The 12,825-nt window shown below is 40.0% G+C and overlaps 1 protein-coding gene across 7 annotated transcripts in view; it reads right to left on the bottom strand.

The window, feature by feature from the left end:
* The window catches only part of ATG5 (autophagy related 5), a 194,588-nt gene that overhangs the window by 143,192 nt on the left and 38,571 nt on the right, over positions 1-12,825 (bottom strand). For all 7 annotated transcript variants that reach the window (XM_079781132.1, XM_079781135.1, XM_079781131.1 and 4 more), the window contains one exon: positions 11,360-11,522. In XM_079781132.1, the coding sequence (XP_079637258.1) occupies positions 11,360-11,522 (163 nt within the window). The remainder of the gene's footprint in view (positions 1-11,359; positions 11,523-12,825) is intronic.

The following is a 12,825-nucleotide window of genomic DNA, read 5'->3' as shown; positions in this document are numbered from 1 at the left end:
ACACTAACTCAAAAAGATGTATGTTCACAGAAACATTATTTACAATAGCCAAGATATGGAAACAACCTAAGTGTTCATCAATAAACAAATAAAAGAAAATGTGGTTTATATAAATACAATGGAATATTATTCAGCCATTAAAAAAAGAAATCTTGCCATTTGTAACAACATAAATGGACCTTGGAGGCATTATGGTAAATGAATGAATCCAAGATAGATACTGTATGATCTCACTTATATGTGGAATACAAAATACAAAAACAAAAAAACCAAGCTCATAGATACAGAGAACAGCTGGTGGTTTGTCAGAGGCGGGGAGGGGGGAGGGGGAAGGGAGAAAGTGAAAGAAATGAGTAAAGGGGGGTCAAAAGGTACAACTTTCAGTTATAAAATAAATAAGTCCTGAGGACATAATGTACTGCATGGTAACTACAGTTAATGATACAGTATTGCATATTTGAAAGTTGCTGAGAGTAGATGTTAAAAGTTCTCATCACAAGAAAAAAATTTTTTCTAACTATCTAAGGTGATGGATGTTAACTAGACTTATTGTGGTGATCATTTATACAAATATGGAGTCATGTTGTACACCTGGAACTAATATACTGTTAAATGTCAATTACACCTAAATTTTACAAAATTAACTTTTTATAAGTTAAAAACAAAATATGTTAAACTATATCTACACTAATACAAGAGAAACATGCAAATTAACCTATCACTCCACTATGCCAAGCCACACCCACCAGCCAAACAGGAGCGAGTGTGCAAATCAACCCAACCAAGATGGCGGCCAGCCACGGAGCTGGAGAAAGCAGGAGGCTTGAGTTGCCCCAGCAATGGAGGAAGCCAAGCTTCCCGCCCGCCCTGGCCTCCGCTCAAGGCTACCAAGTTTCAATTATAGAAGATAAATAAATCCCAACAAAAATGGCGGCGGCTACGGAGCTGGAGCAAGCAGGAGGCTTGGGATGCCCCTGGCGATGGAGAAAGCCAAGATTCCTTTCAGGGCTACAAAGTTTCAATTATAGAAGATAAATAAATCCTAGATACTTGCTTCCAGCTGCCCCTGGCCTCCGCTCAAGGAGGCGCTGGAAAAAAAAAAAAAAAGAAAAGGAAAAAAAAAAAAGAAAAAGAAAAAAAGGAGGGGCTGGGACCTTGAGTCGCCAGGGGGTGATCAGGCCAGGATAGCATGGCAGGGGCCATTGGGTGTAAGCAGACCAGCAGAGGGGCAGTTGGGGGTGAGCAGGCCAGTGGGGAGGGGAGGTGGGGACAAGCAGGCCAGCAGGGTGGGCAGTTGGGGGCGAGCAGGCCAGCAGGGGGTGGCAGTTGAGGGTGATCAGGCTGGCGGGGGGGTGGCATTTAGGGAAAAGCAGGCCGGCAGCGGGGGGCAGTTGGGGGCGAGCAGGTTGGCAGGCAGAGTGGTTAGGGGCAATCAGGGAGGCAGGCAGGCAGGTGAGCAGCTGGAGCCAGCAGTCCTGGATTGTGAGAGGGATGTCCGACTGCCGATTTAGGCCCGATTCCTGTAAACCAGCAGTAGGACATCCTTTAAGGGGTCCCAGATTGGAGAGGGTGCAGGCCAGGCTGAGGAACACCATCCCCCCATGCACGAATTTCGTGCACCAGGCCACTAGTATGCATATAAGTGTGTGTCTGTGTTTTTTAAGGTGAAAAGGAGGACTCCTGCTGTAAATTCAAACAGTAATGATATTGATGACCCCAAGAGTGAAAATCATTGACCAGACTGGTGTTGGTTTGCATTTCCTCTATATGCTATAACAATATCCATAAGGAAAGATTCTTGAATCTTCCCAAATTTAGGCAGGGGGAAAAAAAAATAGTATGTTAGGTAACATAAACGTTAGTAAAGTTTTTTAACTAGATTAAATATAAATATGTAAATGACTTGAAATTTTATCTAAAAGGACATTACAAATTGACCCTTTGTATAGCTGCAACACGAATTCACTAAAAATATTTTCAATTACTAATCAGAGTTTAGACTGAAGCATCAATCTAGTCATATATATTTGTACATCTATCAACTGAATCTCATATACAAAATGTATTGCCTACCATGGATGAACTCTGGGATATATGACTGACCATTCACTATTATTCATAGACTCTTCACACTAAATTTATGTTACTATAATTTGCAGTATATTATGAAATAATTGTCTAAATGTTTTCAGCAGTTTTATTATCCATGAGGTTCACTGCCAAGTATACCCAAAGCACTGTATAGTAAGAAGGTGCTATGATCCAAATTATTACTAAATTTATTCATTTAAATCATGTAATTTCCAAGAGCAGTATTTCTCCAGAAGCCTAGCAAAGTATCTTTATGGCTTTATATTAAAATGTCAATGTATAAACTTTTTAGATTTCCATCATTATTTTTAATTACAAAAAGTGGAATACTGAGAGATTGACTTAAACCATCCTATATATAAAAGCCTAATATGTTAAGTGTCCAACTGTTCATTCAACCATTTGACCAGTCACTATGATACACACTGACCACCAGGAGGCAGATGCTCCAACCAATAGGTTAGCTTGCTGCTGGCTGATCGGGAAGTGGTCGAGACGGGCTGGACAACCTCCCACAGTCCCGCTCTGGCCAGCCAGCCCCGCAACCCGGGACCCCTCAGGGGATGTTGGAGAGCCGGTTTCGGCCAGATCCCTGCAGTCCAGGTGAATCCGTGCACCGAGCCTCTAGTCCTATATAATAAAAGGGTAATAGGCAAACTGACCCTAACGGCGGAACGACTGGTCACTAAGACACACACTGACCACCAGGGGGCAGACATTCAACACAGGAGCTGCCTCCTAGTGGTCAGTGCGCTTCCACAGGGGGAGCGCCGCTCAGCCAGAAGCCGGCTCATGGTTGGACAGCGCAGTGGTGGTGTTGAGCGCTAAGGATGTCCAACTAACGGCTTAGGCCCAGGGAGTGGGCCTAAGCCAGTAGGTGGACATCCCCTGAGGGGCCCCAGACTCGAGAGGGATGTCTGACTGCCAGCTTAGGCCCAATCCCCTGGGGAGCAGGCCTAAGCCGGCAGGTGAACATCCCCCGAGGGTTCCTGGACTGTGAGAGGGAGCAGGCCAGGCTGAGGGGACTCCCCCTCCCATAAGTGCACGAATTTTTGTGCACCGGGCCTCTGGTGTAATATAATGTAGTAAAATGCTTGTTTATTCCAAAGTAAAACTTAACTGAATGTTCAAGCAGGTTACAAATTTGCTTTAAGCATATTTTTCAAAGTTGTAGATTCTTGAATGCCACACACACATACAGAAAGAAAAGCACATGATGGTTAGTGGATATAAGGAATTGCTAAACATCCAGGATAAAAGGGGCTGCTCCATATTTCGTTAACTTGTATCACTAGGAAGATTAACTTTCCTACCTTAAAGGTGAAATGAAGATGGCACTTGTGAAAATAAACAAGTAGTATGTAATTAGAAGCTGCTGCATTTGATTCAAATCTATTAATCCTTCTCCATCTACTGATTCACACAATACTTAACACCTAATTCACTACATGAATGTCTCAGAGACATTTCAAACTTTTGAACTCAGAGCCCAAGATCTCAATTAGGCTTTGTTCCCCATCCCAAACCTATTCTCTATCTAGTTATTTCATGTCACAGTATAAAGCTTCACTATCCATATAGCCGTCCAAGTCAGAACCTAGGAATGATTCTTTCTTTCACCCTAAACTTACATCCAATCTAGCAATAGGTTCTGTCAATTCCACCTCCAAAAATAGTCCCAGATTCACTGACTTTTCTCCATCTCTACTATTGCTATTGGTCCAAAGTTCCTGGGCCCCAATGCTTCAAAAAGGCAAAAACACAAAATATCAGAGTTGGGGGTAAGGAAAGATTTATTGATTAAGAAGGCACCAATTGAGAAGATGGGAGACCTAATCCTCAAATCCACCTTCTGAAAGTACAAAGTTCAGGCTTCTTTTATGTCAACAGAAGGGAAAATGAGAGGGGCAAGAGGTGACTGACAACCAGACGTCTGGATGCCAGCAGGGGTCTGAGGAAAATTTTGCAGGAGGTCCCTGCAAATCTTTGATTAACTATCATTTTTGTACATACTTCCCTTATCTCCTCAGTAAGGGACCTGTTTTAAAAAAACTCAAACTCTAAGCAGAATTCCTTTAATGACTAGCATGCCTATATGCAAGACTAAGCAGAAGCTATTTAGCCTGAAGGCCATGGAAGCAAAGTGGGCTTGAACCAGATAGAGTGAGAGAGGCTGAGCATTCTACTCTGTTACACTATTGTCATCCTATAGGCCACTATCTTCCTATTCCTGGACCTACTACTAGAGCCTGTCCATTTCCACTCTTGGCTCCCTCTCTTTCACTCTCGATTCAGCAATCAAAATGTTATTACATCATATTTTACATCATCACTCTTATAGAGTTGAGTCCAAAAATCTCTTGTCTGTTTTAGTAGTCTTTTTCTATGACACCACACATTTCTGGCAAGTTATCTATTACCTTCCACCTATGTCCTACTTAAAAGGGACAGGGAGGAAAGGGCGAGAAGGTGTAGTGTGGGAGAGTGATGAGGGAAAAAGGAAGGGGGAAAAAGTAAAGAGAGAGAGAGAAAAAGGGAAAAAGAGAGAAATTATTAACACTAATCAATTGAGAATGTCTAATTATCAGAATTCAGGTATATGTGATTACCACTTTACAGTCCTTGAATTTTGAGTCTTGTGAGGTTTTAACACCTTTGCATTTATAAGGAAACTCCAGCTTACAGAGAAAAGTCTTGCCACGGCCACACAACAGATAAAAGATAGCAAAGTTCCGATAAGGTCCAATGCTCTTCTGAGCAACAGATTCCAGTCAAATATGTATTCTACTACTAGAGGCCCTCAGCCTGGCCTGTGCCCTCTCACAATCTGGGACCCCTCGGGGGATGTCGGAAGCCCACTGCATGGATTCAGCCTGATCCTCACAGGCCAGGCCAAGGGACCCCACCGGTGCATGAATCTGTGCACCAGGCCTCTATTATGCATATAAGATCTTTGGTTAATCTCTTCCCGCCCTCCCTCCCTTCCCCCCTTTCCTCTGAGATTCATCAGTCTGTTCCATGTTTCCATGCCTGGGCATTAAGCATCTGCCACCTGGTGTTCAGTGTGCATCATAGCTACTGGTCAAATGGTCACTTAGGCTTTTATATCTATAGATATGCAACTGATAAAAGCAAAGCAATCTGATTACAACCCAACTGCCTCTATCAGACAAGCCTCCAAAGAGCTAGAACCACTGCATTTATCTTTTACTTCACCTCCCAAACAAAAGTACCTTCAAAATGTTATGACCTTCTATAAAAATCATGGTTAGCTAATCACTATTTCCTCTTAAAAACCTTAGAATGGTACACCACCAAATAATTAATTTGTCTAAAACATTATCTAGCTCAAAGAGATTAACCACACTTTAGAAATAATATATATATTCAACATTTAGCAGTCAAAACTTGCATTTATTTGAAGGTCTATACAATTTATTTAATGCCATCATTTCTTTTTTAGTATATATAGAAAATTAAGGCTGAAAATTAAATCATATATTAAAAATTTTTAAGAGATTTCCTCAAATCTCTAGCTTATAAGAAAAACAACTTGACATTTAATACCTGCACATTGGTGACAACTGCCTTATAAATAATAAAAATGGTACTTGCTTTATTTGCAGTCACTAACTCTGTTGCACAGGGAAGTTAAATACTTTTACATCAAAAAGGAAAACCCATAAAAAACACTGAAAGGCAGAGTATGTCTTAAAAGAGTTTTCTTGGTTTCAAAGCTTTTCTTATTTCTTTCACAGAGATTTGAAAAATTAAAATTAGCATTTGAAAATATTCAAAAAATGTTTAAATCATTGTTTAGTTGTTATACTGTGGTTCTGAATAAATAAATTTACCATCTGCTATGTCTCAATCTTGACTAGTTTGCAATTATACTAACCAAAAGATGAAATATCTTTGACTTCACAAATAGGACTTTGTTTTGGATGGAAAAATTCGTAAACAAACTATTTCGGTAAATTAAAACAAGGCACTTCTGCTATTTTATACTAATATTAAACTATTTATAAAAAGCTGTTAATATAACTTCCTTATGAGAAAGGAATAAAATGAAGGAGTCATTCATTCAGTCAATGTTTATTTTGTCTACTCCTAAGACTAGAGTAGGTGCTGGGGATACCAAAATGTGTAATACAGTCTAACCAGGAGAAATTTGTATTCCAGCAGAATACATAAACTATAACTATTCCAGAGTGTGATGAAATATGAGAGCAAAAGTACATAAAAATGGACAAGGAGCCACAATAGTATGAAAAGAATAGTTCTGCCTCCACTGGCTGTAAGCTCCACGAAGACAGGGTTCATGTCTGTTCAATCACTGCTGGATAATCACTAGCTCCTAGAACAGTGTCGGGCACAAGTTAAATGTTCTATAAATATTTGTTGGCTAAAAAAAGAGGGAAGGCTTCACATGGAAGGTGACAAAAGAGATGAGCATTAAAACATAAGCAGAAGTTACATAGACAAAAAGGATTAGAAAGGGAATTCTAAGCAGAAGGAACAAATTAACTTCTACACCACCTTTCACCAATTTACTTTAATGTAGATAGTAACATTTTCTATAACCTTCACCCAGCTAAAAATTTCCTAAATTAATATTTTCATTTTTAAAAAGTAGAAAATAAACTATCAAAGTCTCCAGTATCCACAGGATACCTCACATAAGATTTTGAGTAAGCCCAATCATTACCAACATAAACAAAACTGAACATAATAGCTACAAAAATAACAGCTAAATATATAAATGGAATAAAAAATACACATTTTAAATCCTCACCCAAGGATGTTTTTATTGGGGTTTTTAAGAGACAAAGGAAGGGGGGAGGGGGAGAGGGAGGGAGGGAGGGAGGGAGGGAGATCAATGTGAGAGAGAAATATCAGTCGGTTGGCCTCCCCGACACACCCCAACCAGGGATTGAACCTGAAACCTAGGTACGTGCCCTGACCAGAAATCGAACCCACAGCCTTTCAGTGTATAGGATGATGCTCCAACCAACTGAGCCACCTGGCCAGGGAAAAAATTTTATTCCATGTCCGGCTGGCGTGGATCAGTGGTTGAGCATCAACCTATGAATCAGGAGGCCACAGTTTGATTCCAGGTCAGGGCACATGCCCAGGTTGCAGGCTGACATGCCCAGGAGTCTGCCAGTCAATGATTCTTTCTCATCATTGATGTTTCTATCTCTCTCTCTCTCTCCCTTGCTCTCTGAAATCAATAAAAAAAAAAAAAGTATTTTTAAAATGTATTTTAAAAAAATCACTGAAAGCAGTTATTAGACTAAGTGTGATACATTATGCTATACCAAGTTCTGAGTATGTGACATACTGAGTCATGCTTTAGGTCAATGATAAATATGAGCTGTTGATTTGGCCAACCTTTTATGGCTGACAAGTATTTCTAAAAGGGTCAACAAATATAATAAATATTTTAGGCGGTGAGCCACATGGTCTCTGCCATGACTATTTTACTGCCATTGTGGCATGAAAGCAGCATAGAAAATACATGAATGAATGGGTGTGGCAGAGTTCTAACCTTTATTTACATAAACAGATGGCTGGCCATGACCACGGTTTGCCAACCCTAGTTCTAGAGTCTCAAAGTGACTTCTTGATAATTCTTTTTATCAAGACAGTTTTGCTTCCTTCCAAGCACTTTCACATAAATTGTATTAGTGTTTCACTAAAGGCTCTCAGGGCACCTACAAGACAAAGAAACTGAAGCTAAAAGAACTGGGTGACTTGCCCCAAGAAGCTACTAGCAGAGCTGATAACTAAAAACCAGGCCTTCCGTTTCACAATTCTTAACCATCACCCTCCACACCCAACCCTCTAATGCCCCAAATGAAACATTTTAATCTTTTTAGAATCCTCTGCTTATGAATAAGCTCTCTGTAGCTGACTCATCATGTTCACAATAGAGTTCAAGAACATCTACTTAAATGTCCATTTAAATTATTTACTTCAATTCTGAAGCCAAATTATTCTCAGATCCCTTTTCTCTTTGGAAGATTCCTGTCTTCTTCCATTTAGGCAATCTTCTGATTCACAAGTCTAGAATGTCACTTCATCTTCAAATAACCAGCAAGGAAAAGGGAAAAGTATACCTTAACCTTTTGCACTCGGATGTCGAGTGTGACTCGACACGGTTAGCATTAGGATAAAGGAATCGAGAAAAAAAGCAAGCGAGTGCAAAGGGTTTAAGGGATTGTAAACTTTCAATCATTTAATAAAAAGTTGTGTATTCAGTAATATAAATGAGGTGAAAGGCCAGGTGCCTACCTCCGAAATAATACAGTTGCTAAATATCAGAGGTACAATTATGTGCAACTCCATGTAACTCAAGTTAAATCTAAGATACTTAAAAGAAATGAGAAAATTTAATTTACAGTACAGAGTCATAAAATATGTGCCTTTTGTATACTGAAGTTAGATAATACTCTGTATCTTGCATAATGAAATTTTAATACTTAAATAACTATAAACACCTCTTTGACATGGTGACAATATAGTCCAGAAGATAAAACTGGATCACTTTTTTAAATTTTTTGCTTTTTGTTTTCTTCTAATTTATCTTTATTGTTTAAAGTATTACAGATGTCGCCTTCCCGCGCCCCCCATTGACCCCTTCTAGCCTGCCTCCATCCCTGCCCCTCCCCCCTTCACCACACTATTGTCTTTGTCCATGGTTTATGCATATATATACATTTTTTTTAATTATAGTTCTTTTTTGGGGGGGAGGGTCTTCTCTTTTATTCTAAGAGTTGCTATAAAAGAGCACCTTATTTTGGACTAACTCCCTGTACAAAAACAATTCTGAAAGATCGACAGATTATTGGCATTCCTTGCTTTGCATAGTAGTATGAGACTAGAAAAGTGACCATGCAAGATGTAAACATGCAAAGTGATCTTAACAATTAAGGAGAAAATCACAATTGTTCAGTGATCTTTACAAAATTGTCAAAAACATTAAAAACTCTGGTTATAAATGTACTGTAGGAAGCGGTTATAGGGTTAAGCCTCAGACTGACCTGCTGGCAAAGTCACAAACAAGTCCCAAGCTTGGAAGGGCACAGTCCACTAAGCATAATTAAGCTTGATCCTGTAACTGATCCCTAGATCTTTCGTGGGTAGCTAGTGGGCTGTGGGAGGGGCAGCAAGTGCTGCCAAAACAAGTGAAACTTACAAGAACATTGTCAATTGCCTTGTTTGTCCCTGATTATAAATAAAGCCTCAGCTTTGCAGTCTGGATCGGTTCTGTGGCCTCAGCCAGGCATAGAAAGATCCACCCAGGCTCCCAGCTTCATGAATGAATCTATTTCTGCGTCTTGTTTTCTTTATTTCTATTATTTTCTCAATCCCTGGCCGCCTCCATTTAGAACTGGTTCGTTCATCTCTCTTTCCGCGTGGGACGCAGAAAAGGGAGATCCCCGTCATGTCTGGCCCCCGCCGCATCAGGCCCCCGCAATGTACAGAAAAATAAAAGTGTAAATCAGACTAATACTGTGTTTATTTAGTACACGGTAATTTAAAACATTGGGAACATGGAGAATTAAAGTGTTTTATTTCTTTGTTAAAAAAAAAAAGCTTAAGTATGTTTGAATAGTGCTTGCTTCCTGAACATGTAACTTACCAGCAAGCATCTTATATAATAAAAGCATAGTATGCAGATTGTTCCCTCGACCAGGAGTTCCACCAGGGGACAGGACGGCCTTGGGAAGGAAGGAGGCCCTGGCTGGTGGTGGCGGCAGGCGGCCAGGGGAAGGCAGCCAGCAGTCGCTAGGGACTCTACCAGTGCATGAATTTCGTGCACTGGGCCTCTAGTATTTCATAAATTGTGGTGAATTGTCATACTCCTCTGCAAGTATGAATCAATTTCTAACATACTACCATTTTTGCTTTCAATGTCATGAAATATCTGTCCCTTTAATGTGTTTTTTGCCAGCATCATTTCCTCTGGGATAGCTTCACTCTTTTCATCACAACACTTCCCACATGTATGTGGAAAAGTTCACCTTCATTAATTTCCTATGGTTATCTAAACTCTCTCAAATGGTGGTAGTGTCCACATTCTCACAGTCAGCTATGTCTTCTATAATTCCATCACATTCTATTCAAATCTAGCTTCCAGAATTATCACTTTTTCTTTCTTTACTTAGTTTTCATCTTTCTTAGCCAACTCCCTCTTTTGATTATCCAGTGTTATAAAACATTCTGTGGACTTATCACTGGAGACAAGGAAGTAACATTACATGCTTTGCTGTCTGTGGATGAAAATAACAGATGCATAATGACAATTCACTGACAGACACGGAAAGAAGCTAAGTGATTGATCACTGATCACAATACATATGTATTGTTGCATAATGATTCACGACTGAAGAACTGGCAATCAAGCTTGTACTTTATGTAATTATTAAATAGCATGGAAAATGAAATTTGAACCATATTCTTGGGAAACGAACTTTTTTTAAGTTGAGGTATAATTAACATACAGTATATTAATTTCAGGTGTACAATACAATGATTCAATATTTGTATATGCTGCAAAAGGATCACCACAATAGTTACTATCAGTCACCATACGAAGTTACAAAAAATATTTTTTCTTTTAAGGTTTACTCTCTTGGCAACTTGGAATGATATTATTTAACTAAAACATGTTAGCTAAAACTCATGCATATTGGATTTGTGCAAAGCAAGGAATTCCTGTACATAGAACTGTCTGAAGGCAGGAAAGATTAAGGAACTATGATCTCTAAAAGATGAAGAATACAGAGGTAAATTGCAGATTGCCCTCAGTTTATTCCTTGAGTGTATTTTCTAAGACCCAGGAGAGAGTATCTAAGCACAAAGCACAAAGCAAGTCTTATTGTTCAGAGAAAATAAAGGTTGCCCAAAAGCCTTGCCCAAATGGAGGTGCTTTGGTATGCAAACAGTATTCAATTGCAATTTCAAAAGGATCATGATTAGGAGTAAGGCACTTTTCCCAGAAGCTAAACACAGGAAGTTTCCACTGTGATATGTTATGGGCAAAGCAATCAGTCCAATGCTGGGGAATCCAGGAATAGAGGGATATTGGGAGAGTATAATTTAAGGGATAACTAAAGGTAGCTTCTTTACAAAATTTTGTGCTTAGAGACTGGACTCTAAACTTGTACCATCAACCCTAAGATGTACCGATTACTCGCAGAATTACAGTTACTCCATATTTTATAAAGGGTGTTCTGAAATTAAACATTGCTATATTTACCATTATGTAATCCCATCCAGAGCTGCTTGTGATCTTTTTTCTGCATTTCATTGATTACTTGGCTTTTGTGCTTTAATGCATCAGCTTCTTTCACACAAGACATAAAATGAGCTTCAATTGTGTCCTTAGATGGACAGTGCAAAAGGTCCTTTTCTGGAAAACCCTATCAAAGGGAAAAAATATATATACATATAAAACAGTATAAAATTAGCTTCTTAAAGAACTGTATCTCTCCTGATTTTCCAATATTTTTTAGTAAACCATCTCTTACCTTCTTAATAAAGAGACTTCAGTACAACTAAAGATTTAGGTATATTTTATACTTCTTCCAAATAAACCGTATATGACATGTTTATAACAACATGAAACAAAAATATGAAACAGTACTAATTTTAAAAGTAGCTTTCTGACTGCCCATACCTACTGTTGGCAAGAGTGTGGAATGGAACTCTCACACACTGTTGGTGGGAATGTAAAATTGTACAACTAGTTTGGAAAACAGTTTGATAGTTTTTGTTAAGTAAACATATACCTATCACCTGATCCAGTTGCTCTACAACTAGGTATTTACCTAAGGCTTGTACATTAATGGGCACAGCAGCTTTATTTGTATCATCCAAATAAAAACAAACAAAAAACAGGAAACAACCTAAATGTCAAAAGGTAAATGAATACATAAAGTGTGGTATAAATTTATGAAAGTAAACACTTTTAATATGCATAGCTTGCTACAGGCCAATTAGAGTTTAAGAAAGCTGTTAAAATGTAATGTTTAAGGTCAAATAGCTAAATTTATATTCTATACCTTCAGTGAATCTTTCAGGCAGTAGAGGCAATGATCACAGGTCAGATAAACAGTTATGCAAATGAGATGACTAATACACTTTTCACTAGAAAAAAAAAGATAACAGCAATACCTAACACTAATTGAATACTATGTAACATTGTGCAGTCGGACATCCCTCTCACAATCTGGGATCGCTGGCTCCTAAGTGCTCACCTCCCTGCCTGCCTGATTGCCCCTAACTGCCCCCACTGCCAGCCTGATCACCCCTAACTGCCTCTGCCTGCCAGTCTGGTCGGCCTGGTCGCCCCTAACAGCCTCCCCTGCCAGCCCGGTCGCCCCCAACTGCCCCCCTCCTGCGGGCCTGGACGCCCACAACTGCCCCCCTGGCGCCCCCAACTGCCCCCCCCCGACTGGCCTGGTCACCCCTCGCTGCCCCCGCCCTGCCGGCCTGGTTGCCCCCAACTGCCCCCCTGCCAGCCTGGTCACCCCCAACTTTCCCCCCTGCCGGCCTGGTCGCCCCTAACTGCCCGCCCTGCTGGCACCCAACTGCCCCCCACGCCAGCCTGGTTGCCCCCAACTGCCCCCTCCCTCGCTGGCCTGGTCGCCCCACGCAGCCTGCTGTTCAGTTGTTACTGTGAGGGTGTCGTGACCAATTTGCATATTACCCTTTTATTAGTAT

This window comes from Cnephaeus nilssonii (assembly GCF_951640355.1).
Source record: "Cnephaeus nilssonii genome assembly, chromosome: 9".
Classification (NCBI taxonomy): Eukaryota; Metazoa; Chordata; class Mammalia; order Chiroptera; family Vespertilionidae; genus Cnephaeus; species Cnephaeus nilssonii.
The sequence above is the reverse complement of the archived record's forward strand: the minus strand, read 5'-3'. Positions and strand labels throughout refer to the sequence as shown.